General features: G+C 39.3%; 1 protein-coding gene across 13 annotated transcripts in view; it reads right to left on the reverse strand.

Moving 5' to 3' along the window:
* The window catches only part of plekha6 (pleckstrin homology domain containing, family A member 6), a 71,845-nt gene that overhangs the window by 26,933 nt on the left and 18,961 nt on the right, over positions 1-25,951 (reverse strand). For 8 of the 13 annotated variants that reach the window (XR_009120023.1, XM_058054466.1, XM_058054465.1 and 5 more), the window contains 9 exons: positions 25,846-25,929; positions 24,663-24,765; positions 24,451-24,555; positions 23,017-23,089; positions 16,613-16,713; positions 5,457-5,653; positions 3,906-4,421; positions 1,245-1,716; positions 1,007-1,093 (listed from right to left, as the gene is read on the reverse strand). Coding sequence is in view for 12 of the 13 variants with exons in the window: in XM_058054464.1 (XP_057910447.1) it covers positions 1,007-1,093; positions 1,245-1,716; positions 3,906-4,421; positions 5,457-5,653; positions 16,613-16,713; positions 23,017-23,089; positions 24,451-24,555; positions 24,663-24,765; positions 25,846-25,929 (1,738 nt within the window). In the remaining variant the exon portion in view is untranslated. Of the gene's footprint in view, positions 1-1,006; positions 1,094-1,244; positions 1,717-3,905; positions 4,422-5,456; positions 5,654-5,927; positions 6,235-16,612; positions 16,714-23,016; positions 23,090-24,450; positions 24,556-24,662; positions 24,766-25,845; positions 25,930-25,951 lie in introns of those variants that run through there. The other 5 variants (XM_058054467.1, XM_058054472.1, XM_058054476.1 and 2 more) reach the window with 5 other exon arrangements.

Raw genomic sequence — 25,951 nt, forward strand, 5'->3', positions numbered from 1 at the left:
AACATTTGTGTAGGTTTCCGTAACATTTTCATCGGTTTCGGTATTGTTCGTGTAGGTTTCTGTAGTGTTCATGTGGATTCCCGTAACATTCGTGTAGGTTTCCGTAACATTTTCATCGGTTTCGGTATTGTTCGTGGAGGTTTCCGTAGCGTTCATGTGGATTCCGGTAACATTCATGTAGGTTTCCGTATTATTTGCATAGGTTTCCGTGATGTTTTCATAGGTTTCTGTATTGTTCGTGCAGGTTTCTGTAGCGTTCATGTGGATTCCCGTAACATTCGTGTAGGTTTCTGTAACATTGTATTGTTCGTGCAAGTTTCCGTAGCGTTCATGTGGATTCCCGTAACATTCATGTAGGTTTCCGTTACATTTTCATCGGTTTCTGTATTGTTCGTGCAAGTTTCCGTAGCGTTCACGTGGATTCCCGTAACATTCATGTAGGTTTCCGTATTATTTGCGTAGGTTTCCGTGATGTTTTCATAGGTTTCTGTATTGTTCGTGCAGGTTTCCGTAGCGTTCATGTGGATTCCCGTAACATTCATGTAGGTTTCCGTAACATTCGCTTAGGTTTCCATTATATAATTTACGCAATGTTCACATAGATTTCCAGACCGTAATTTACCGTAAACGTTCAGACGTGTTTCTGTAACTTCCAAGTAGGTTTCTTAAGGTTTCCACACACACAAAAGCAGTCTCCGAGAGGTGAGTCACGCTGTTGTTATGGTAGGATACTCTTTTCATCATAGCTAACATGAGTAGCTAAACAAACCAAAATACTTTGTTTCGGTTATGACCCCACACACATTCGCAAATGCACTCAAACTTCATGCAAGGTTGAACACAGGAACACAGAAAGGGTGTCTACTGCCAGGAAAACAGAGCATAACAGTGACAGGAAGTGATGTAAAGATGTATAGGACGGGGAAAGGAGCAGCACATCGACATAGAAAGACCAATGGAAGACCATGAAAAGCACAGTAGGGGTTCTACACAGTGCAGCACATACCATTTTACTGTGGATGGAAGGGGATGCAGGGTAGTTGTAGTGGTATAATCCATGACCTATGGACCTCCTATCACCCGGGTAGTCATACTGAAGGAAGGGAAGACAACAGGAAGGAAAGATGGAGGCAAGAGTGGCATCAAGGTTGTTAGACCGGAAGAGGGTGAAGACGGGATGACTGAGTACTTCAATTCATGAAAAAAAAAACTTTCGGTCATATATGTATTCACCTGTACCTCACCTTTGGCGAGCTGAGTGACCTCCTCAGGTTATAGACCGACGGATCTGCATAAACCACGTCGTCCCTCATCCTTCCCGAAATCCAGTCCAATCGGGCAGACGGCGATCGAGCCGGCGAGGCAAAGTTGTGTGACACAGGTGAGTACGCCCCCCCAGAAGACAACGATGGGGATCTGGGCACAGACCTGGAACGTGGCTGGATGGAAAGCCGTCTCAAAGATTTGTCTACTCCGCCGTAGTACTCCGCGCCCCAAGAGTCCCGAGGGGTGGGCAGGTCATAAAACTGGTGAGGTCCATCCCTCAGCGAGCGTCGCTTATCCTCAACAGCCCAGCGGTGGTCATATCCACCCACAGCAGAGACGGAACAGATGCTATCAGGTCGCACCCCCGGTGGGTATAGCGGGTACTCCTCCAAATACTGCGAGCCACTCGGGTAGCCATAGTAGTCGACCCCTTGACTCACTGGGTAGTAACTGGAAGAACAGGGAAATGGAAATCAGATGGATGATTATTTAACTTGCAATGAATTTTTGGGTCATTCAATTTTGCAGAATTGTTGTAATTCCGCCACATTGAAGGCCGTTACGCACTGGGTAGTAACTGGAAGAACAGGGACATGGAAATCAGATGGATGATGATTTAACTTGCAAGGAATTTTTGGCCCACTCAATTTTGCAGAATTGTTGTAATTCCGCCACATTGAAGGATTTTCCAGCATTACGCACTGGGTAGTAACTGGAAGAACAGGGAAATGGAAATCAGATGGATGATTATTTAACTTGCGAGGAATTTTTGGGTCATTCAATTTTGCAGAATTGTTGTAATTCCGCCACATTGAAGGGTTTTCCAGCATTATTCACTGGGTAGTAACTGGAAAAACAGGGAAATGGACATCAGATGGATGATGATTTAACTTGCGAGAAATTTTTGGCCCACTCAATTTTGCAGAATTGTTGTAATTCCGCCACATTGAAGGGTTTTCCAGCATTACTCACTGGGTAGTAACTGGAAGAACAGGGAAATAGAAATCAGATGGATGATTATTTAACTTGCAAGGAATTTTTGGGTCATTCAATTTTGCAGAATTGTTGTAATTCCGCCGCATTGAAGAGTTTTCCAGCATGAACCGCATTTTGAAGGTCATCCCACAGCCTCCTAATCACAATATAGAACTTAACTCGAAGTACATTTACTTAAAAGTATTATTCAAACTTTACCGCCCATTAGTTGGACTTTTGTTTACAGTCCAACAATTCGGCAAAGGGACACATTTCTGAGAAGTACGCCTTTGAACGCTACTCAGGGGACAAATTCACTCACAGTTCCAAAAATATGCAAGGAAATTGTTGGCTAAAATGACGTGCATAAGGTGCATATAGTTGTTGTCATAGTAACACAGAGATTTTCTGATTTCTGTCTACTGTCCCCTAATTGTGTCCTTCATGCGACATTTTTGAATGTGATTTATCACAATATTACATTGGAATAAGCGTGGCGTTACAGTCTACAGCAGGGGTCTCAAACACGCGGCACTAGGAGGACACTAGTTTGAGGCCCCCCGCCTTGATATGAAAGTTTAATGTTAGAGCGGCCCACGCAAGTTTGATATGGATGCTGTATGGTATCATGTACCCAGAAAAAATTATTACGTTTGATTCATGTTCATGTTAAAGGTTAAATAACTGTTAATAGTTATCCTCCCTATCTGTGTGGAAGTGGTACGTTTTTGGCTATTTAAGTTTAAAGGAAATAACTTGAAGGCTACCGTTTAGGTCGCTATCTCTCTAGTTTGCGAGTTAGCATGTGTCTCAAGACCCTGCAGTTGCGCAATATGTTGTAAATAAAAAGAGTATAAATGTGACTATAGTCGTGTTTTGTCATGTCTACAGGGCTCTAATAATGCTTTGTTCATTTTAATCTGAAAAAAATCATTTGTCTACCCACCAACTATATGTGGTTTCTTAAGTTTTTATTATTTGCCGTTTTATTATTATTATATTTATTTATTACTGATTGATTGATTTTCTTTATTCTTGATTTGTTTATTTATTTTTCATCTTATTTTGTGTAGAAAAATAAAAATTAAGATATTTGAGAACAGTGGAATGTTTTATCAGAGCTTTTATTGTAGAAAATTGGAACCAAAGCAAAGTTTATTAATTTTTTTGTTTTTAATAAATGCTGTTTTTTTTTGGAAAACCTGATGCGGCCCAGTCTCACCCAGACCCGAGCTCCAGTGGCCCCCAGGTAAATTGAGTTTGAGACCCCTTGGTCTACAGTAAACTGTATACAAAGCTACTGATGTAATACTACATACAGTAGAAGAAGGCTCTCCGTTAGAAGCACTGGAAGAAACCACTACTCCTCCACATTGAGAGGAGACCAATGAAGTACTACCGGACACTTATCTGCGGAGGTGTTCAGAACACATCCGACCAATAGTAGACCTCGGGGAAAACCCAGAACTCAACTTGCCTGGGAATACCTTGGAAGCAGCTGGGCAAAGTTGCAGAGGAGAAGGAAAACTGTCTTCCCAGTACTTTGTACTGGGAACCACAGTAACCACAGTTAGCAGTACACCACTACAGTACAATGCCAGTGCTCATCAAAACCTACAGTATGTATTAAAGTACATCTACGGTACTACAGAGAGGTTGTGTACCTGCTGATGTCCTCCTGAGACGCCATGCCTCGCCGCTGATTGACCCATTGCTGCAGGTGCGCCATGGAGCTTTTCCTTTGGGCCACCCTTTCTGGGGCCGTCCGGGGTACAAAACCCCTCCTCAGTACGACGTTCTGCTGCTGCTCGTTTGTGCCTTGCGGCGCTTTGACACGCCCGTCTGCTGGTTTTTGCGGCGCACACGTATCGATATGAGCCTGGGGTACGGTGCCTTGAGGACAATGGTTGCTCCAACCGTTCGGGTGGTGGTTTGACGTCGGACCAACATGGAGAGCAGAGCTTAGTCCTCCGCCTTCATCTTCAGCTTTACCCCCAACATCTTTTTGCCTCGTGTTATTTTTCATTGTGTCCCGATCCGTGCGAGGACTAGCTTGTGTGGGGGGTTCCAAAGTGTCATTTGTGTTTGGGGACTGCTTCAGAGCTTGCAGTTCGATTTTTGTGTCGGGGTCTCTGGTCACCATGGTCTTGGGGGGTTCATCTGCCGTGTCTGTATTTGTTCTGAAAAGAATAACAAAGAACAGAAAATCTTTCAGTGATGCTAAGCTACATAAGAGACCACATAAGATGTGTTCTTTGTGAGTGGTTGTCATGTGACAGTCATGTGACTATATCAAGATATGCTTCTCCAAAATGGCGCGTGTCGGAAAAACTCCTATGAATAAAGACAAAGTGCGGCTCAACAGACTCCAATGGAGCCAGACTTGGAGGTCATGGGTGGTCATGGTCTGGTCATGGGGCTCAAAGAGGTACAGTGGGCCCCCTTTCCCATAAGTGTTAAGTTCTTGGGATGGGGTGGTTCCCATGGTACCTCTTATTCAAGGGGGTCCGATCTTTGGCTGCTCGGTCTTGGAATATGGAATGTCACCTCTGTGCCGGGGAAGGAGCCTGAATTTCAGGAAGAATTTCAGGAAAATCGATATAGTCGGACTCGACTCGACGCAGAGCGAGGTTTCTGGAACAAGTCCTCTCGAGAGGGGCTGGACTTTACTCCACTCCAGCAGTAAGAGGTGACGTTCAGGGGTGGTAATACTTGTTGCCCCCCGGTTCAGGGCCTTGATGTTGGGGGGACCGGATCCTGACTGCTATTTGGCAAACAGCAGTTCAGAGTACCCGCCCTTAGGGGGCATACTGCTTTGGGGACTTGAACGCTCATGTTAATCTGAATACAAGCGGTGTTATGGGACTTCTGCGCACATCGCGGTTTATCCATAATGGAGACCATTATCAAGCATTAGGGTGTCCACATGTGCACTGGGAACCAGGACACCCCGGACACCAGGACACCCTGGGGGCACATTTTGATGATTAATTAGGTTGTTGTTTATTCATACTTTTATATCGCGCCAACATTTTACGTAAAACTTTTTGTTTGGGTTATTGTGTGTAACAGCTCTATAGGAGTCAACCCAGTTTACTTAAGCTATTCCTGTACCCATCGTCTGTCCATCACTAGCATACTGTATTTATGTCTACGTATGTAATTTCACGTCATGTATTGTCATGTAAATATTGATATGCACGCAGCAGCAACACCTCTGCTTCGGATTGACCGGGTTGACCTCTGCCGACTGGCTCATGGCTCTGATCCACTCCTTCTGTTCTTCATGGCTGTCTGTGCTGAAGTAGTACGTTCTGGTTCCGGCGTGCTCCGCCTGCATGCAAAACACAGCAGGGGTTGTTTTGAACTCCCCGTTCTCTTCCTGCTCCTCTTCCTCCTCCTCCAACCACACCTGCAGATGGAGACACAAGAACAACATCATTCCCTGCAAGTGTCCTTGGTCCTCCTGGTATAATTGCATTGAAATGTTCATAAGTGTGCACTTTCTCTTTAAAAGAAATAAAAAGGATCAACGATAATAACGCAAGCTGTGTGTCCATGCAAAGATTCTGCATGCAGATGCTGAAAAGTGATTTTTAAATGCTTGTGTCATGTCTTCAAAATGACATGCAACATAGAACAAGGTCAGACCATGCATTTTTTAATAACAAAAACACTGTACCTACTTTACTAGTGCCCAAACAGGAAACAATGGGGGCTGGCAGGGCTCAATATGAGAATTGGGACAGGGGGGGCCAAGAAGAGGTAAAGTATTAGGATCACAAACAGAATGTTTTCATAAAATGATTGCAAATATACAGAAAACATAGGTCATAATTATGATCATGGCGGCACGGTGGACAAGTGGTTAGCATGCAGACCTCACAGTTAAAAAACCAGGGTTCAATCCCACCCTCGGCCATCTCTGTATGGAGTTTGCATGTTCTCCCTGTGCATGCGTGGGTTTTCTCCGGGTACTCCAGTTTCCTCCCACATTCCAAAAACATGCTAGGTTAATTAGCGACTCCAAATTGTCCATAGGTATGAATGTGAGTGTGAATGGTTGTTTGTCTATATGTGCCCTGTGATTGGCTGGCCACCAGTCCAGGGTGTGCCTCTCGCCCGAAGACTGCTGGGATAGGCTCCAGGACCCCCTGCCACCCTTGTGAGGATAAGCAATAGAAAATGAATGAATGAATGAGTTCTCCTCCTATTTTGTGTGGAAGTGGTAACTTTTTGGCTTATTATTTTGTCTTTCCTCACCCTCGGCCATCTCTGTGTGGAGTTTGCATGTTCTCCCCGTGCATGCGTGGGTTTTCTCCGGGTACTCCGGTTTCCTCCCACATTCCAAAAACATGCTAGGTTAATTAGCGACTCCAAATTGTCCATAGGTATGAATGTGAGTGTGAATGGTTGTTTGTCTATATGTGTGTCTGTGATTGGCTGGCCACCAGTCCAGGGTGTACCCAACCTCTCGCCCAAAGACAGCTGGGATAGGCTCCAGCAATCAACAACGCGACCCTCGTGAGGAAAAAGCGGTAGAAAATGAATGAATAATGATGATAATGTTTTCAGTAAGAGCATCATCATTTGTAGACTTCAAGCTGTTAGTTGAATGTAATAGCTTAAATCAACCACAAGATGGCAGCAGAGACAAAGAAGATGAACAATAAGGAAGCAGCACATCTTAAATCAAAACAAACAGAAACATCATCCTTTAAGAAGAAATATTACACTATTCAACTAATGAAAAATATGTAATATAACCAATGTAATAGTATAATATGTAATAATATAGCATTCCTGCTATATCGCTAGACCTTCAACTTCAACTTATATTTTAATTGTGGCTAGAACACAGTTTGCATGTTCTCCCCGTGCATGCGTGGGTTTTCTCTCGAAGACAGCTGGGATAGGCTCCAGCACGCCCGAATGTTGGAAACATATATTACCTTTTTTATTTATTATCCTTCTTTTCTAATTGTATTTCAACCAACCTTGTATTAGTGATTTTAGTTTAGTGTTGCACCGACTCCTAGTAGTAATACTAGGTACTACTACAAATCCAGAGTCATGTTATGCAAGCCAAATATTCACCGGTTTTCTTCTGAACTGAAAATATTATATGAATCACTGAAACTGATATTCAAAAAACAGAAAAGCACTGAAAACCTTTCATACACTGGAGAACGTTCTAAAAACAATTCATATGAAGAACAAGCTTAAGTGACATGTTTTCTATTTTTATTTTGTTCTTATTTTCAAGCAATATCCCTCGCACATTCCTTTCTTTGTTATTTATTTATTTAATATAAATATAATATAATAAATTATATTATTATTATTTATTATTTTATTACATTATATTATATTATATTTTATGATATTATTATTATTATTATATATAATAATATAATAATATTACTATTATTATATTATATTATTATTATTATATATATTGTTCTGTAGAATTGCACTTTTATGTTCCTGTAACATGTTTTCTATTTTTATTTTGTTCTTATTTTCAAGCAATATCCCTCGCACATTCCTTTCTTTGTTATTTATTTTTATTATATTATTATCATTTATTATATTATTATATTATATTATATTATATTATATTATATTATATTATATTATATTATATTATATTATATTATATTATATTATATTATATTATATTATATTATATTATATTATATTATATTATATTATATTATATTATATTATATTATATTATATTATATTATTATTAGTAGTAGTATATATTATATTATTATATTATATTTTTATTATTATATATATTGTTCTGTAGAATTGCACTTTTATGTTCCTGTAATTCTGCTTATATTGTTATTGTTTTGTACAATTGAAGCTTGTAATAAAATATTTTTAAAAAAATACTAGGTACTACTGTAGTACATGCAAAATGTTTCATGTCGTCTTTGTACATGTTGAAAAGTAGGAAATTGCAATGATGACAATTAGTCTCTCAGGGATATAAAGTACAATACCGCAACAAAAAATGTCTAGAAATTCTAATTATGTCATATAGTGCTGACACGCATCAACGGGAAATGATGTCACTCATAAATAAAAGTCATTTCCTTCCACGATGGAACACACAAGGCCCGCCCAATGCAGTGTCAGCATCGTGATGCAATTGGCTGACTGACGACACAGAAAGACCCAGCAGTAACTTAGCAACAGAGGCGGGGCTGCGCGCGCGTGTGTGTGTGTGCGTGTGTGTGTGTGTGTGCATGTGTCCTTGTGCAGATGATTGTCCTTTGTTCTTTCATTCAGGTAATCCAGAAGGAAGGATGCACCGACAAAGAAGTCAGTCGTTGCTACAATCATTTGCAACACTCATTGCAACTTGGAAGCAAAACAACAATAGAACCATACTTTTTTAGCAAGTGCTAAAACACAACTACGGGAAAACCAAGGGCAAGGAATACAACTAAAAAACTACTACAGTAGTCCATCGTTGGTTGCGGTTATTTGAGTGGTTATGTGAATTTTTGCCGAGTAGGATTCAATATTATGAAATAGAATATTTTCATAGTTAGAGCATAGAATTTTTTTAATATCATTAGAACCCGGTAGACATGAAATATTCACTTTTACACTCCTATTATTCTTTGTTTACACCACATTGCTAATACATAGGCTACCTAACACTGTACCTAACACGACCTAACACTGTAATCAGTTAGCCTCAAAGTCACTTATCGTACACTTAATAATAAATAAAATAAATAAATTTTATTTGTATAGCGCTTTTCAAAATACTCAAAGACACTTTACCGAAAAATTCAGTTGAATAAAAACAAGTAAACAGAGTAAAAGATACGTTAAAATACAACATCCATTCGTTTATACACAGTATAAATAGACTTTGTATTGAATTGTGGACTCCTAGAGAGCTGCTACACACAATAACCCAAACACAAAACTTTCTAAATCTTCCAGAATCTGCACCTATTGCAGATGTATTTCCTTGGACCGGGTCTGGTTTAATTCATTCCACCCACAGCCCACCTCCTGGCTCGCCTACTCCACTGTGATTGGTCACACTCCCAAACTACTTTAATGTTAGTGCGGCCCCCGCAAGTTTGATATGGATGCTGTATGGTATCATGTACCCAGAAAAAATTATTACGTTTGATTAATGTTCATGTTAAAGGTTAAATAACTGTTAATAGTTATCCTCCCTATCCATGTGGAAGTGGTAAGTTTTTGGCTATTTAAGTTTAAAGGAAATAACTTGAAGGCTACCGTTTAGGTCGCTAGCTCTCTAGTTTGCGAGTTAGCATGTGTCTCAAGACCCTGCAGTTGCGCAATATGTTGTAAATAAAAAGAGTATAAATGTGACTATAGTCGTGTTTTGTCATGTCTACAGGGCTCTAATAATGCTTTGTTCATTTTAATCTGAAAAAAATCATTTGTCTACCCACCAACTATATGTGGTTTCTTAAGTTTTTATTATTTGCTGTTTTATTATTATTATTATATTTATTTATTTATTACTGATTGACTCATTTTCTTTATTCTTGATTTGTTAATTTATTTTTCATCTTATTTTGTGCAGAAAAATAAAAATTAAGATATTTGACAGTGGAATGTTTTATCAGAGCTTTTTTTGTAGAAAATCGGAACCAAAGCCAAGTTTATTATTTTTTCTGTTTTTAATAAATGTGTTTTTTCTTTTTTTTTTGGAAAACCTGATGCGGCCCAGTCTCACCCAGACCCTAGCTCCAGTGGCGCCCAGGTAAATTGAGTTTGAGACCCCTGCCTTTAAGAAGACTACATGCAGTGCAAAGGTAATGTAACGTCATGTCTCATCAATGCCTGTGTTGGTGCACGTGAATCACACCAACACATTGCATTATCATATTTGGTGTTTCAAGTGTGTGTTCAACTTTCAGGTTGTGCACACAAGCAGCATAAAAGATAGCAAGCTTTGTTGGAAGAAGTGAGCTTTAGTGAATAAATGCATCGTTTTGTCCTCACAGCTCATCTTGTGGCGGTGGACACGCCCTGTCTGTCTTGCTATCTGTGCAAAGTTGCAGGTCCAACAGGTTTGGACAACTCCGACAAGTGCATGAAAGCAACTCTTTGAAGGACGTACTTCCCTGCAGGAATTCCATGCAGTCATTCCACAATTCACATTCATTCATTGTTATTTTCTACCACTTTTTCCTCACGAGGGTCGCGGGTGTGCTGGAGCCTATCCCAGCTGTCTTTGGGCGAGAGGCGGGGTACACCCTGGACTGGTGGCCAGCCAATCACAGGGCACATATAGACAAAAAACCATTCACACTCACATTCATACCTATGGACAATGCAGTGGCTAATTAACCTAGCATGTTTTTGCATGCTAATTAACCTAGCATGTTTTTGGAATGTGGGAGGAAACCGGAGTACCCGGAGAAAACCCACGCATGCACGGGGAGAACATGCAAACTCCACACAGAGATGGCCGAGGGTGGAATTGAACCCTGGTCTCCTAGCTGTGAGGTCTGCGCGCTAACCACTAGACCGCCGTGCCGCCTCCACAATTCACAAACTCTAGAAATATACAAGTACACATGGACATGTGACATGGAAAGTATCTTATCTTGCAGACTCCTGCCTTGTTCTCCTGGTCTGCACACCTGTTGCCCATCAGCCATTAAGCCTTCATATACCATTCCACTTCCATTGATCCCCTGTCAGATCGTTTGCCTTGTCATGCCTCGTCCTGCCTGCACATTGCACGGTTCCTTTTTTTGCTCCTGACCTTTTGTTTTGTTGCCCTGTAACTCAAATTTTTACTCTGTGAGCACCTTTTCATTATTAAATACTTTTTTTTCTACCTTAGCCTTAGTCTCTGCTCAGCATAACATTCATTCATTTTCTACCGCTTATCCTCACCCCTCAGCCCTATCCCAGCTGTCTGGACTGATGGCCAGCCAATCACAGGGCACATATAGACAAACAACCATTCACACTCACATTCATACCTATGGATAATTTGGAGTCGCTAATTAACCTAGCATGTTTTTGGAATGTGACAGGAAACCGGAGTACCCGGAGAAAACCCACACGGAGAACATGCAAACTCCACACAGAGATGGCCGAGGGTGGAATTGAACTCGAGTCTCCTAGCCGCGAGGCCTGCACGCTAACCACTTAACCACTGTGCAGTCTGCATCATTGTCTAATTGCATCATAATATCTTGTATCATAGGTTGCATCACTGTATGGATACTGTAGCTATACCATATAGTGTGTAGATATATTGTAATATAATTACTTAAGTGATACATGGACATATTGATACCAGGAGAACATGAGAACTTTAGCAAAACACAGGCCGGGTACAAATATTTATATGAAAGTAGAGACCTTAAAATATAAGTCCAGTCTGTCAGCAACAGACGAAACCCAGCCCCAAATAGATAAGAACCTTGATCTGGGTCACTAGGAACTACTGGGAACCAACACCAGCAAGAATGACCTCCTTACACAAATATATGAATATCAATGACTATAACTTGTTATTAGAACGGTGGATCATTTGGATTCCTTCATGTGCCTTCTATGCTGCTCAGTCAACCCAGTTTACTGAAGCCGACGGGCAGGATATTCCTGTACCCATCGTCTGATCATCACTAGTATACTGTATTGTGTACTGTATACCGTACGTGCATAGTATGTACATTCACTGTACAATCTTAGCTAGAAGGAGTTCAGTGATTCATGGTAATGGTAATGGTTTTATTTCATTTGAACATGCATCAGATTACAATTGAATGCATCCCATAATCAGTTCCCAGTTCCACATAAGGAGTAGGAAGAAGCAAAGCTTATTAAATCCTACCCCTCCATCTGGTACTTTTACAATCACTAACTGTTACATTTGTTCACTTCCTGCTTTCCTAATATTATTTTATTTTATTTAAAAAATAATTTTAATTTTAATTTTAATTTTAATTTTAATTTTAATTTTAATTTTAATTTTAATTTTAATTTTAATTTTAATTTTAATTTTAATTTTAATTTTAATTTTAAAAATTTTAATTTTAAAAATTTTAATTTCCACATACTGAAATGCTATGGCTAGCATAACGTAGTCCTAGCATAGAAGTGTTTCAAATGTACTTCTTCCCTGAGATCATATTTCTCCTCTCTTGTAGAGAAGTATTGGATGACATTTTTAGCTAATTGCTTATTTTTAGCCTTATGCATTATTTTAGCTGTTTGAAGATGAACTATATCAGCAAGTTGAAGTATTTGTGATTTTAGAAATAAGGAGTTAGTATGTTCTCTGTAGGCGGCATTATGAATTATCCTTACTGACCTTTTTTGCAGTACATTTAGCGAGTGAAGATTGCTTTTATAGTTATTAGCCCATATTTCCACACAATAAGTAAGATATGGTAGAACCAGAGAGCAATAAAGAGTGTGGAGTGATTTCTGATTGAGAACAAATTTTGCTTTGTTCAATATTGAAATATTTCAGTAAAAATTAATGTACCATTCTGCATTCACTGAGCCCCTAATTTGCACATTTTTTTATTTTTATTTCCAAAAATAGCAGTCTTTTCCATAGAAAACACATCTGGTTTACCCTAAGTTGGTAATCATTGACAATGGAGCAGTGTTAAAGAAGCCCACACTTTTTATGTCAGGTTTATGTCTTTATGATTCACTGATTGCTTCTCATAAAGCAGTGAAATGTTGCACTTTGTTCCTTGACTGCAATAAATGAAAGCATCTAGCTTAGTAGTGAACAATGGCAACTAAAGAGAGAGAAGACGGCAGGTGTCCTGGAGGTCAGATCAGATGTGGAAGCAGAGTATAACATCACTGTGAAGCCATCATGAGAGTTTGTGAAAGTCGTGCCCAGTATACCCAGTATACCCGGTATACAACATGCCACATCAGTCCGTAGTCAAACCCGGAAGCATGGAATTGGGAGGCAGCACCAAACACTCTTCCACTGTGCTGCACATTTCATATCCTGTTTGTGTCATTGATGCAAAAATCAATCATCGTCCAATGCTCCGTGACAACGCAGCCGGGTTGACTTTTACTTTGAAATGTGAACTGATTTGGATTTATGCTGTACAGAAATAAAAACACTGTTTAAGCTCAACATTTAAAGTAAAATCATCCTATGGTAATGGTAATGGTAATGGTAATGGTAATGGTTATATTTCATTTGAACATGCATCAGATTACAATTGAGTGCATCCCAAAATCAGTTCCCAGTTCCACATGTCCAAAAGGAGTAGGAAGAAGCAAAGCTTATTAAATCCTACCCCTCCATCTGGTACTTTTACAATCACTAACTGTTACATTTGTTCACTTCCTGCTTTCCATAATACAGTTTAAGTTTTTTTTGTTTTTTTTTGTTTTTAATATACCTCGTACCGAAGTACAAGGTGATATGACCATACAATGACATAATGGTTACCATAGTAACTGTCAATGTAAATTTTAATTTTAATTTTAATTTTAATTTTAATTTTAATTTTAATTTTAATTTTAATTTTAATTTTAATTTTAATTTTAATTTTAATTTTAATTTTAATTTTAATTTTAATTTTAATTTTAATTTTAATTTTAATTTTAATTTTAATTTTAGCTAATTGCTTATTTTTAGCCTTATGCATTATTTTAGCTGTTTGAAGATGAACTATATCAGCAAGTTGAAGTATTTGTGATTTTAGAAATAAGGAGTTAGTATGTTCTCTGTAGGCGGCATTATGAATTATCCTTACCGGCCTTTTTTGCAGTACATTTAGCGAGTGAAGATTGCTTTTTATAGTTATTAGCCCATATTTCCACACAAAATATTAAAATCCTAGTGAATAAAGATGTGCAGAGCAAGTAGCTTTCACCGGACGGACGCCGCTGTAAGGAATGATCATACTGTATAATATCCCTTTTACTGGGATCTCAATAGCTTTTTCACAGACTGACACTACTTCAGATACCTTGTCCAACTCCTTCTATATATAATTATTTGCAGCTATTTAAAACCCATCACTATATTTTACTCCTTGATGCATTTATATCTCAACTTTGCCGCATTATACTTGAACGCTTTCAAGTGTGCACACAATGTGTTTGATCACTGTTAATATTAACAGGCGTGTCCACTATACAGTACCAAGTGTACTGTCAGGATTATTGGACCCATGGCACACAGGGTATTTGTGTATTTGACCTGGCAGTCCCAGCTGTGTGTGTGTGTGTGTGTGTGTGTGTGTGTGTGTGTGTGTGTGTGTGTGTGTACATAAAGGCTACATGTACTAGACTTTGTCCTGTGCTGTATATGCAATGAAAGAGGACAGGAAGTCCTGAAAATAACTTTAAGGTAAAACAGTCATTTCAGTAAAAGACATGGAAGAGAATGAATGAGTGCAGAAGGTTAGCGAGATGTGTGTGTTCATACATGTGTGTGTGTGTGTGTGTTTCATTTGATACTGACAGGGAAACACAGCTCCCAATTGGAGAAAGCTGTCCTCAGCACATTCAGGCTTTGCTGGGTTCCATCACATCGAGGGAATCTGTCATGCTGCGTTTGGAGTTCTGTGCATTTTTAAAGGCACGACACGACCGGTGTGACTCTTCTGTATATTAAAAATGACCTATAATCTGTATCAATGTATGTCTAATATATCCTCCAGTAGACAGTGATGTCAATCAAATGATCTAACACAGTGGCAGGACCCAATCACGAGCCAAAAGTGAGCGGAAATGGGAGGAAATTGTGTACTGAGTAGCAGTAATGACGTCCTGGGATTTCTGATGGGTTGATAAGCTCCTTGGGAGAAAATACAAAAATACCCATAACTAATGATAAAACCTTATTTTCATAATAATAGAATAAACTCATACATATATCTATCCAAGGCTGCACGGTGGGTGAGTGGTTAGCACGCAGACCTCACAGCTAGGAGACTAGGGTTCAATTCCACCCTCTGTGTGGAGTTTGCATGGTCTCCCCGTGCATGCGTGGGTTTTCTCCGGGTACTCCGGTTTCCTCCCACATTCCAAAAAAAACATGCTAGGTTTAATTAGCGACTCCAAATTGTCCATAGGTATGAATGTGAGTGTGAATGGTTGTTTGTCTATATGTGCCCTGTGATTGGCTGGCCACCAGTCCAGGGTGTACCCCGCCTCTCACCCGAAGACAGCCGGGACCCTCATGAGGATAGCGGCAGAAAATTAATGAATGAATGTTATTTTTCCGGCTGCAAGGTATAATTGTGGTTTGCGCACAGGCCACACAGCACGAAGACCCGAGTTCAATTCCACTCTCTGCCATCTCTGTGTGGAGTTTGCATGTTCTCCCCGTGCATGCGTGGGTTTTCTCCGGGTACTCCGGTTTCCTCCCACATTCCAAAAACATGCTAGGTTAATTGGCCACTCCAAATTGTCCATAGGTATGAATGTGAGTGTGAATGGTTGTTTGTCTATATGTGCCCTGTGATTGGCTGGCCACCAGTCCAGACAGCTGGGATAGGCTCCAGCACCCCCCACGACCCTCGTGAGGGTCCCATCTTTGACCGCTTATCCAAGGTCAGGTCGCAGGGAAGCCCAGACTTTCCGGCCACTTCATCCAGCTCTCTCTTGGGAAGTCTCTATGTGTCCTAGGTATTCCCTGAGGCATTCCACCAGGCATTCTACTAAGTCATTCTACTATTTGTCATTATATAAAGGTATGACTTGAGTCTGAATTGAACAAAACTACTAAGACTTGAAAGAAATATTCTTTTTCAGCTACTCAAAATCAACTGACGAGCTCCTACCCCATCAACGTACTTCCTCATGGGACAAAAACAAGCTCCCAACTAACCACATTGCTTGGTTTAGGAATATAATGTCACTTTGGTAAAAAGCCCGAAGACGAGAAGCTCAGCGGGTAACGCTAGCTATCTCCAAATGGCAGCTAAGTAATGCGTAGCATCGAACAGCAATAGTTTTGATAACAGGCTGGCGTAGCTTGTGTCGAGCTGTCACACTCTAGCCATTGATTTTACAATAACGTTTGTCTGTATAAAATACATATACATACACCCAAAAGCGTGTGTATAACGGTGATGTCAACACTGCAGTGAGACGTAGGCTCCCATTAACGGATTCCCAAGGGGGTCGTTAGCAGTCATAAATAACACCATGTGACCCAGCCATGAAGTCGGTATCTATTTGCCCATAACGACCACCTCAGCACCCTTCTTCTAAACCAAACAACATCACACACGCGTACAAACGCTTACTAGTACATGCTTGTACTTTGAAATATTACATTGGATTTCCATGTTTACGTTAGCATCACACGCAAGCAATATCCATGTATTGACGGCTTACTGACCTTAAAGGTAAACTTGCGGGTGATGTTATCCGAAGGTTGGACTCCTCCAATACGGAAACTGAGCAGAGGCAAACTCCCTAACACGGCGTCCTCCTTCTCATCTGTGAGGAAGAAAAACAAAGTGTGAAAAAGATCTCCGAAACGGCAAAGGAACAGAAGTGGATGCTGATGGAAGAATTGCGGGCAAACAGTGGGAGATTCCAGAAACAGGACGCTTTTCCCATGGCGACAGCGTCCTAGAATAGCTAACTATTATTGTCCGTGGGTCCCTGTGATAAGCGCTTGTGATGGCTCCCACACGTCGCAGTCCAGCGGTGGTAAAGGTGGAGAAGGAAAGCACTCATGTTGGATGAATAATGAATGGCGGCATCAACATTTTAGCAGTTTGAAAAAGGGAATCAGTCTTCAGTGTTTCCTACCTGCTATTTCCTCAACGTATATCTCTGCATCGCGCTGCTGCCGACTACTGTGTGTGTGTGTGTGTGTGTGTGTGTGTGTGTGTGTGTGGGTAGTGAGGAGGAGAGAGAGAGGGAAATGAGGGTAGCGAGAGAGAGAGAACGAGATCTAAGGGAGGGGGAAGGGCTTGTGCAATCATAAAATATACTGATCTCTGCGTGTGTGCGTGTGCATGTGTTCATACATGTGTGTGTGTTTATACATGTGTGTGTGTTCATACATGTGTGTGTGTTCATACGTGTGTGTGTGTGCCATAATGATCAGCCCCTGTGACTCAGTGCAGCAGGAATTTGGGCCCCCAGCCAGTTTTACCTGGTGCTGGGACACACCAATTCAATGGGTCCCGTACACGTGACGGCAGGTAGGAAGACACACCTCGTCCTATTTCTTTTTGGTCACTCCCCCCAAACCTTTTCCATCAATGATTGACATATGAATGGGAATGGAAGCCCATGGTACAGTTGGTAATGGTAATGGTTTTATTTCATTTGAACATGCATCAGATTACAATTGAATGCATCCCATAATCAGTTCCCAGTTCCACATGTCCAAAAGGAGTAGGAAGAAGCAAAGCTTATTAAATCCTACCCCTCCATCTGGTACTTTTACAATCAGTTACTGTTACATTTGTTCACTTCCTGCTTTGCTTATTTTAATTTTAATTTTAATTTTAATTTTAATTTTAATTTTAATTTTAATTTTAATTTTAATTTTAATTTTAATTTTAATTTTAATTTTAATTTTAATTTTAATTTTAATTTTAATTTTAATTTTAATTTTAATTTTAATTTTAATTTTAATTTTAATTTTAATTTTAATTTCACAAATTTTAATTTCACAAATTTTCATTTTCACAAATTTCAATTTCCACATACTGAAATGCTTTCCTAATATATTTTAATTTTAATTTTAATTTTTATTTTTATTTTAATTTTTATTTTTATTTTTATTTTTATTTTTATTTTTATTTTTATTTTTATTTTTATTTTTATTTTTATTTTTATTTTTATTTTTATTTTTATTTTTATTTTTATTTTTATTTTTATTTTTATTTTTATTTTTATTTTTATTTTTATTTTTATTTTTATTTTTATTTTTATTTTTATTTTTATTTTTATTTCAAATGTACTTCTTCCCTGAGATCATATTTCTCCTCTCTTGTAGAGAAGTATTGGATGACATTTAGCTAATTGCTTATTTTTAGCCTTATGCATTATTTTAGCTGTTTGAAGATGAACTATATCAGCAAGTTGAAGTATTTGTGATTTTAGAAATAAGGAGTTAGTATGTTCTCTGTAGGCGGCATTATGAATTATCCTTACTGACCTTTTTTGCAGTACATTTAGCAAGTGAAGATTGCTTTTATAATTATTAGCCCATATTTCCACACACATACTGAAATATTTCTGGCCACCTTATGTTGTATATTTGTAATATGAGGTTTCCAGCTCATATTTTCATCTATTGTGATCCCCAGAAATGTATTTTCGTTCACCCTTTCAATGTCCACACCGTCTATTTGTATTTGCTGGTGCGTGTCCTTTCTGCTGTTACCAAACAACATGATTTTAGTTTTACTAAGTTCAAGGACAATCTATTTTGCATTGCATAATTTTTTACCATGTCTGTGTGATTTTTTTTAATGATTATTTGTAGGGCTACATGATAATTATCAGATGGATAACTATAAGGCTGATAGAACGAATTACTTATGATGTCATACCTAAATATAGCTCATACCTAAAACTGTGACATGAACTAACCGCCCACCACAAAAAACCTCATCTGCCAATTAAAAAGTGTAAAAAGTTCGCCAGAGACCTCCATAGCGGCACTCCAGCTCTTTGGAGCTTGTACCCGAATATGGTGCACCTTGCTGGGCCACGTCAAGATGCTCGCCTCCGCTCTATACTCTGGTTCTCCTGATGATTTTGTAGTAGTAATGTTGTGATATTTCATAAGGACAAATCACCAAATTTGTTTACATGTGATCTTAGGGGAAGTCACATGCAGGGATAAAAAGGAGCGCTAGATTTGCTCACCCGCACAGAAATAGTCAATGGAGGCACCTGCCCCGATGCTGGTTTTATTTTTTAAAGTGTATGGTTTTAGAGCTGGGCACTGCAGGAAGTAGAAAACAAAACAACATGTCTGGCCTGACAGAATTTTGCCTTTGTTCTGCTGAATGCTGAGTCAGCACTGAGCTCTCACACGCACTTGAAGAGTTGCAACATGCCCTCCGTCTCTGATTGGCCTTCAGGATGCAGGTGAGTCAACAGCTAGGATCTTCCTTCCAGTTGGTGAAGCAGCACGAAAGAGTGTACACGAGAGAGCAAGTGTTTTTCATGTGGGGGGGGGGGGGGGGGGATTTTACCACCAACAGAGGCATATTTGTAAATCACCGACAACAAAAGTGCACACGTTCTTGTAGCTTTGGACTTGGCTGGGATGGCAATGACACTGCATTCCTCTCACTAGGCCGTCTTTTCCAAAGTACAGCTGGGCCACCGTGAGAGGGGGGGGGGGGCGGGGGAAGGAGAAGACGTGGTCAGAATCGAGAGAGAATCCCCAAACACGGGAGCATAATCCATTCACAGCAAACACAACGAAGAACTCATTGCAGATCAACCTGAGTGAACGTTCAGTGGCTTTGACTTTGGGCCAAAGGTGGACTACACCCTGGACCGGTCGCCAGCCGATCTCAGGGCAAATAAACAGTCACAGCGTTACGTAACGCCAGGCGCACTTCCTGTGTACCGTGTGGGAAATCTGTATGGCTTTCTATTAAACAAAACTTTACGGACTGGAGAAGTTGGATACATGTACTGAAAAAAAGAAAATAATATGAATACTGCATGGGCTGCATGGTGCTCGAGTGATTAGGTGCAGGCCTCACAGCTAGGACACCTGAGTTCAATTCCACCCTCGGCCATCTCTGTGTGGAGTTTGCATGTTCTCCCCGTGGATGCGTGGGTTTTCTCCGGGTACTCCGGTTTCCTCCCACATTCCAAAAACATGCTAGGTTAATTAGCGACTCCAAATTGTCCATAGGTGGCTGCACGGCGGTCGAGTGGTTAGTGCGCAGACCTCACAGCTAAGAGACCAGGGTTCAATTCCGCCCTCGGCCGTCTCTGTGTGGAGTTTGCATGTTTCCTCCCACATTCCAAAAACATGCTAGGTTAATTAGCCACTCCAACTTGTCCATAGGTATGAATGTGAGTGTGAATGGTTGTTTGTCTATATTTGCCCTGTGATTGGCTGGCCACCAGTCCAGGGTGTACCCCGCCTCTCGCCTGAAGAAGACAGCTGGGATAGGCTCCAGCACCCCCGCGACCCTCGTGAGGAAAAGCGGCAGAACATGAATGAATGAATGAGTTCTCCTCCTATTTTGTGTGGAAGTGGTAACTTTTTGGCTTCTTATTTTGTCTTTCCCCAACCTCTGCCATGTCTGTGTGGAGTTTGCATGTTCTCACCGTGCATGCGTGGGTTTTCTCCGGGTACTCCGGTTTCCTCCCACATTCCAAAAACATGCTAGGTTAATTAGCCACTCCAAATTGTCCATAGGTATGAATGTGAGTGTGAATGGTTGTTTGTCTATATGTGCCCTGTGATTGGCTGGCCACCAGTCCAGGGTGTACCCCGCCTCTCGCCTGAAGAAGACAGCTGGGATAGGCTCCAGCACCCCCGCGACCCTCGTGAGGAAAAGCCGTAGAAAATGAATGAATGAATGAACATTTATGCTAGGGATACTTCCATTGACAGGCTACCGATTAGTACTTCCGTAAAAAAATGTCATGTCTGCTCTATTGTTATCTGTTCTATTTTCAATATGGATGCCTTGATTGTAAATACTGTATGAAAGCAAAAAAAATTTAGATATGATATCATTCTTAAAAAAACATTATTTTCTGCATTATGGAGTGGATGTTGGTGTCATTGATGATAGCTAGGTATTTCCTGTGATTAGCGTGGGGTGAAAACAGAAAAAAAAAAAAGTTTAAAACAATTAAATGGATACTCTGTAGACTTTTAAAAAGTCAAGTTTAAAACAAACAGGCAGCGTGGATAGTTCGGAACTCGCTTTTGTGCCATGGGGAAGTGGATATCACGTTCACGGGGTACGTACTAACCTTTTCAAGCAGCACTGAACAATTTTGCTCCCTTGTTTTTATTATACTAATGATGTAGTTTTTCATTATTAGTATAATATAATATAATGATAATTATTATTATCATTATATTCAGACTGTATGCCTTTATATAATGACAGAGGAGCAGAAAATCGCATAAAGATTATTGAACAATTTATTTCCTATTTATTCGTATAGTACACCAAAACATTCATCCATTTAAATTAATGTTTGTATCAAAAAGTACAACAATGTACAAGGCCAGGGCCCATTAGAATTGCCATAAATACGTTGACAAATGTACAGTTAATCCATGTGATCGGTATCAGCATCGACCAATCTCACTCATCGGATGATCGGTATCAGTATCGGCAGCATAAAACCCTGATTGGAGCATCCCTACTAATTACTAAAATATTTTGTTTTTAATAAATGCGTTTTTTTTGGGGGGGAAACCTGATGCGGCCTAGTCTCACCCAGACCCTAGCTCCAGTGGCCCCCAAGTAAATTGAGTTTGAGACCCCTGGTCTATGTGAATCAGTGCAGTGCCGACATAGCCAAGTAAGAATGCAACTTGCGGAAGCAGGGAAACTTGTACCAATATGAAACATCAACTGGACTCCTATAGAGCAGCGACACACAACAACCAGCACACAAAGCTTTCTAGTTCTTTCAGAATCTGCAACTATTCAGCTGTATGTCTTTGGATTTGTGGTTCCCATCTGTTTTAATGTATTCCACCCACGGCCCGCCTCCAGACACGCCCACTCCACTGTGGTTGGTCACACTCCCGAGTCTATAGAAATGCCCGGCTTTAACATCCATCCATATGTGTTGGATCCGAAATCCGATCCAGAAGTAGATCTGGACAGTCCGAAGTTACTCAAGAAAGAGGTTACTTCAAGACGTCTCTCAATGGTAAGTAGCTTTAGCATTTAGCGTTGGGTTTTCCACAGCATCAGTAACATGTCATGTTGCATTGCAGGACTACCGGTGTGTAAAAAAAAACTCGGGTAGAGCTACTAATTGTGGTGGGAAAAGACTATTAGCAACCCCGCTTCCTTTATGCACACTCTATAATGCTACATAGACAAGTTAGGACACTGATAAAATGTTAATTACTATTCTGACTCTTCCACATGACCAAGTAACATTGGAAAGGCGTCAGACATTCTGGGCTAGTCCAGCTGCATACTATTCCATATTCCCATATTCCGAACAGTCCAGTGTGAAATTCCGTTAACAGATTAAAATGCATTTATTTTGCTGGTTGGGAATCATGAACTCCAACCTCTTGTGCCTGATGGTGGCGTCTTTCGGAATTGGAATTGTGAACAAATGTAGCTTCCCCTTTCATTGCTAGCAAGTAAGAGCGTAAGAGAGTTTATATATAAGGTAGTCCATCCCTCTGTGACATCACAAAGGAACAGTTTGACCACGCCTTTTGAAACCGAGCGTTTTGAGCCATCCCAAACTTCTTTCAGGACTCACTTCCAAATGCCCAAATCTCATTATCTGAACCTTAGGCATGGTTTAACACGATAATACAACATTATATCTACATTTATGGGTCAGAAAAGTGGAAAGAGCATAATAGGTCCCCTTTAAGGAAGTCATTCAAGTCATCTGAGAAGCATGTGCAGGAAAAGTGGGCGTGGTCAGGCATGAATCCAAATAAATCAATGGCAGGACACAACCTAACCGACACCCTCTTTATGTTTATACTGCTGAACAAAGTGAACTCAAATAAAATGAAGACTATAAATCAGCACAGAATCATGGAGTGAAGTCCAAAAAAACAAAACAAAGCAAACGCACCTTTGTAGTAGAAAAGACATCTGTCAGAGAGGACAAACCACCGCTTGTTCCACTGCTTCACTCCACTGCTGGCCTGGTGGGACACATCCTATCATCATCATCATCATCATCATCATCAGAATGTTCATAACATGGAAGAATAAAAAAATGCCTTTTTTAATTTGCCCATCATCCACAATGCGTATGTGAGACATGAACACATGTCTTTCTGTTTTGTGATGAAAATGAAATGACATTTAAAGGGGAAGTGCACTTTTTGGTTAATTTTGCCCATCCTTCACAATCCTTTGGTGAAACATGAACATATGAGAAAATGACTTAATATGAGCTAGCTAACAATGGACGTCATGGGAAATATGTATTCTGACACTAAATCCCTCACAAAAAAACCTCAAAAACCCCAACATTGTTTCACTTACATAAGAAACGTCTATATAAACCAAGCTACAGCGATGTTGTTATTGTAGCAGCTAGATTTATTTGACGGACTAACACAACGCCTCGCTAGCCATTTGTGTCAGCGTCATTTGCAGACGTAGCGCAAGGTAAATGCTCCATATGAAATCAAGAAGTTTCAGTAATGTTTTAAATCATCAAAATACGGAAAGGTACTGTAAGGTTTTTTAGAGGGTTTTGTAGTCTAATTAGGTGTGTCCCAATGATGTGCATTGTTAGCTAGTTCATATTAACGTGTTTTCTGGCGTTATAATGGTAATGGTAATGGTAATGGTAATGCTAATGCTAATGCTAATGCTAATGCTAATGCTAATGCTAATGTAATGGTAATGGTAATGGATGCTAATGCTAATGCTAATGCTAATTTAAGGGTAATGGTAATGGTAATGGTCATGGATGGTAATGCTAATGCTAATGGTAATGGTAATGGTAATGGTAATGCTAATGCTAATGCTAATGCTAATGCTAATGCTAATGCTAATGTAATGGTAATGGTAATGGTAAAGCTTATTAAATCCTACCCCTCCATCTGGTACTTTTACTGTACCAATGGAGTCAGTCAGTAACTGTTACATTTGTTCACTTCCTGCTTTCCATAATACAGTTTAAAGTTTTTTTTTGTTTTTTGTTTTTAATAATGCACACAAAAGGTAAAGAAATAATGTCTTCATATTTCACATAAGAATTGTGAATGATGGGCAAAATTCCCAAACAAATGCAGTTCCTTTTTCAAAGTGCACTCCTTGTCAGCCCCCCGAAATGACACATGTAGAGGTTGCCAGTTTGAAAGCCATTTATCAGCGTCCCATGTTTTTGATGGAAAGCAGCCGATGGAATTGTTTTCAGCTAATGTAAAAGCATGCCATGTTGCTGATTATTTTTCAGTGCTCCTTCGTAAAAAAAAAAAAAAACATGGCTGATTATAGTCCTACAATGTGTGCATGAATGGTCAATTGCCAGCCAGGTATGACAGCTCACCTGCTTGTACAGCCAACCTGCTTTGGTGACCTCCGCTTTGGGATTCCTGCGCATGGAGTTGGAGCGCTTCCCAAACGTGGCTGCCTTTCTGACTGTTCTGGACGTCTGCAAGTCAGCAGAAGTACAAAATGTGTGCACTTGAAAGGGAAAAGTGGGCTTCTACTTGTTTTACACAAGCTCCATGACGTTTGTTGTCCATGTGTAGTTCTTACTCGGGTACAAGGCTGGACTTCTTGAGGCAGCTCTGAAACCATGTTGGTACTTTTAGTGTGACTGATCTTCTTAACAGCAGTGTTCATATCCAAATCACAGCTCCTGCACAAAGACAACAATCAGCATGTCAAACATTTCACGTTGTCTTACAGTCTGATGTACTAGGAAACAGTAATGTCCTCTAAGATCTGTACTAATAACTAATAATAATAAATAGCCTTTACTTTTTAGCATTTCAGTATGTGGAATCAAACTATGGAATGGATTGATTAAGGAAATCAAACAATGCACAACGATGAGCCAATTCAAGAAACAATACAAGCAGTTGATGTTTGCTAAATACAAGGATTACAACTGTATTATGGAAAGCAGGAAGTGAACAAATGTAACAGTTACTGATATGTCATTGTATGGTCATATCACCTTGTACTTCGGTACGTGACAAAAAATTAAAATTAAAATTAAAATTAAAATTAAAATTAAAATTAAAATTAAAATTAAAATTAAAATTAAAATTAAAATTAAAATTAAAATTAAAATTAAAATTAAAATTAAAATTAAAATTAAAATTAAAATTAAAATTTAAATTGAAAAGCAGAAAGTGAACAAATGTAACAGTTACTGATTGTAAAAGTACCAGATGGAGAATAAAAATAAAAATAAAAATAAAAATAAAAATAAAAATAAAAATAAAAATAAAAATAAAAATAAAAATAAAAATAAAAATAAAAATAAAAATAAAAATAAAAATAAAAATAAAAATAAAAATAAAAATAAAAATAAAAATAAAAATAAAAATAAAAATAAAAATAAAAATAAAAATAAAAATAAAAATAAAAATAAAAATAAAAATAAAAATAAAAATAAAAATAAAAATAAATTATGGTACACATAGTTGTCACAAAAAAACCTTAAACTGTATTATGGAAAGCAGGAAGTGAACAAATGTAACAGTTGCTGATTGTAAAAGTACCAGACGGAGGGGTAGGATTTAATAAGCTTTGCTTCTTCCTACTCCTTTTGGACATGTGGAACTGGGAACTGATTATGGGATGCATTCAATTGTAATCTGATGCATGTTCAAATGAAATAAAACCATTACCATTACCATTACCATTACCATAATCTGAAACATGTGTGAAAAATGTGCAAATGCATTACGTTCCGTGTCTCTTCACTCACTGTTGCTTGCTGAGTATTAGTGCAGTCTCTTGCAGCTGGATTGCACTCATTGCTGGTCCAGCTGGTCTACTGGTGTCATGATGACTGCAAAAAGGATATAAAGTAT

Source organism: Doryrhamphus excisus, chromosome 18, assembly GCF_030265055.1.
Source record: "Doryrhamphus excisus isolate RoL2022-K1 chromosome 18, RoL_Dexc_1.0, whole genome shotgun sequence".
Taxonomy (NCBI): Eukaryota; Metazoa; Chordata; class Actinopteri; order Syngnathiformes; family Syngnathidae; genus Doryrhamphus; species Doryrhamphus excisus.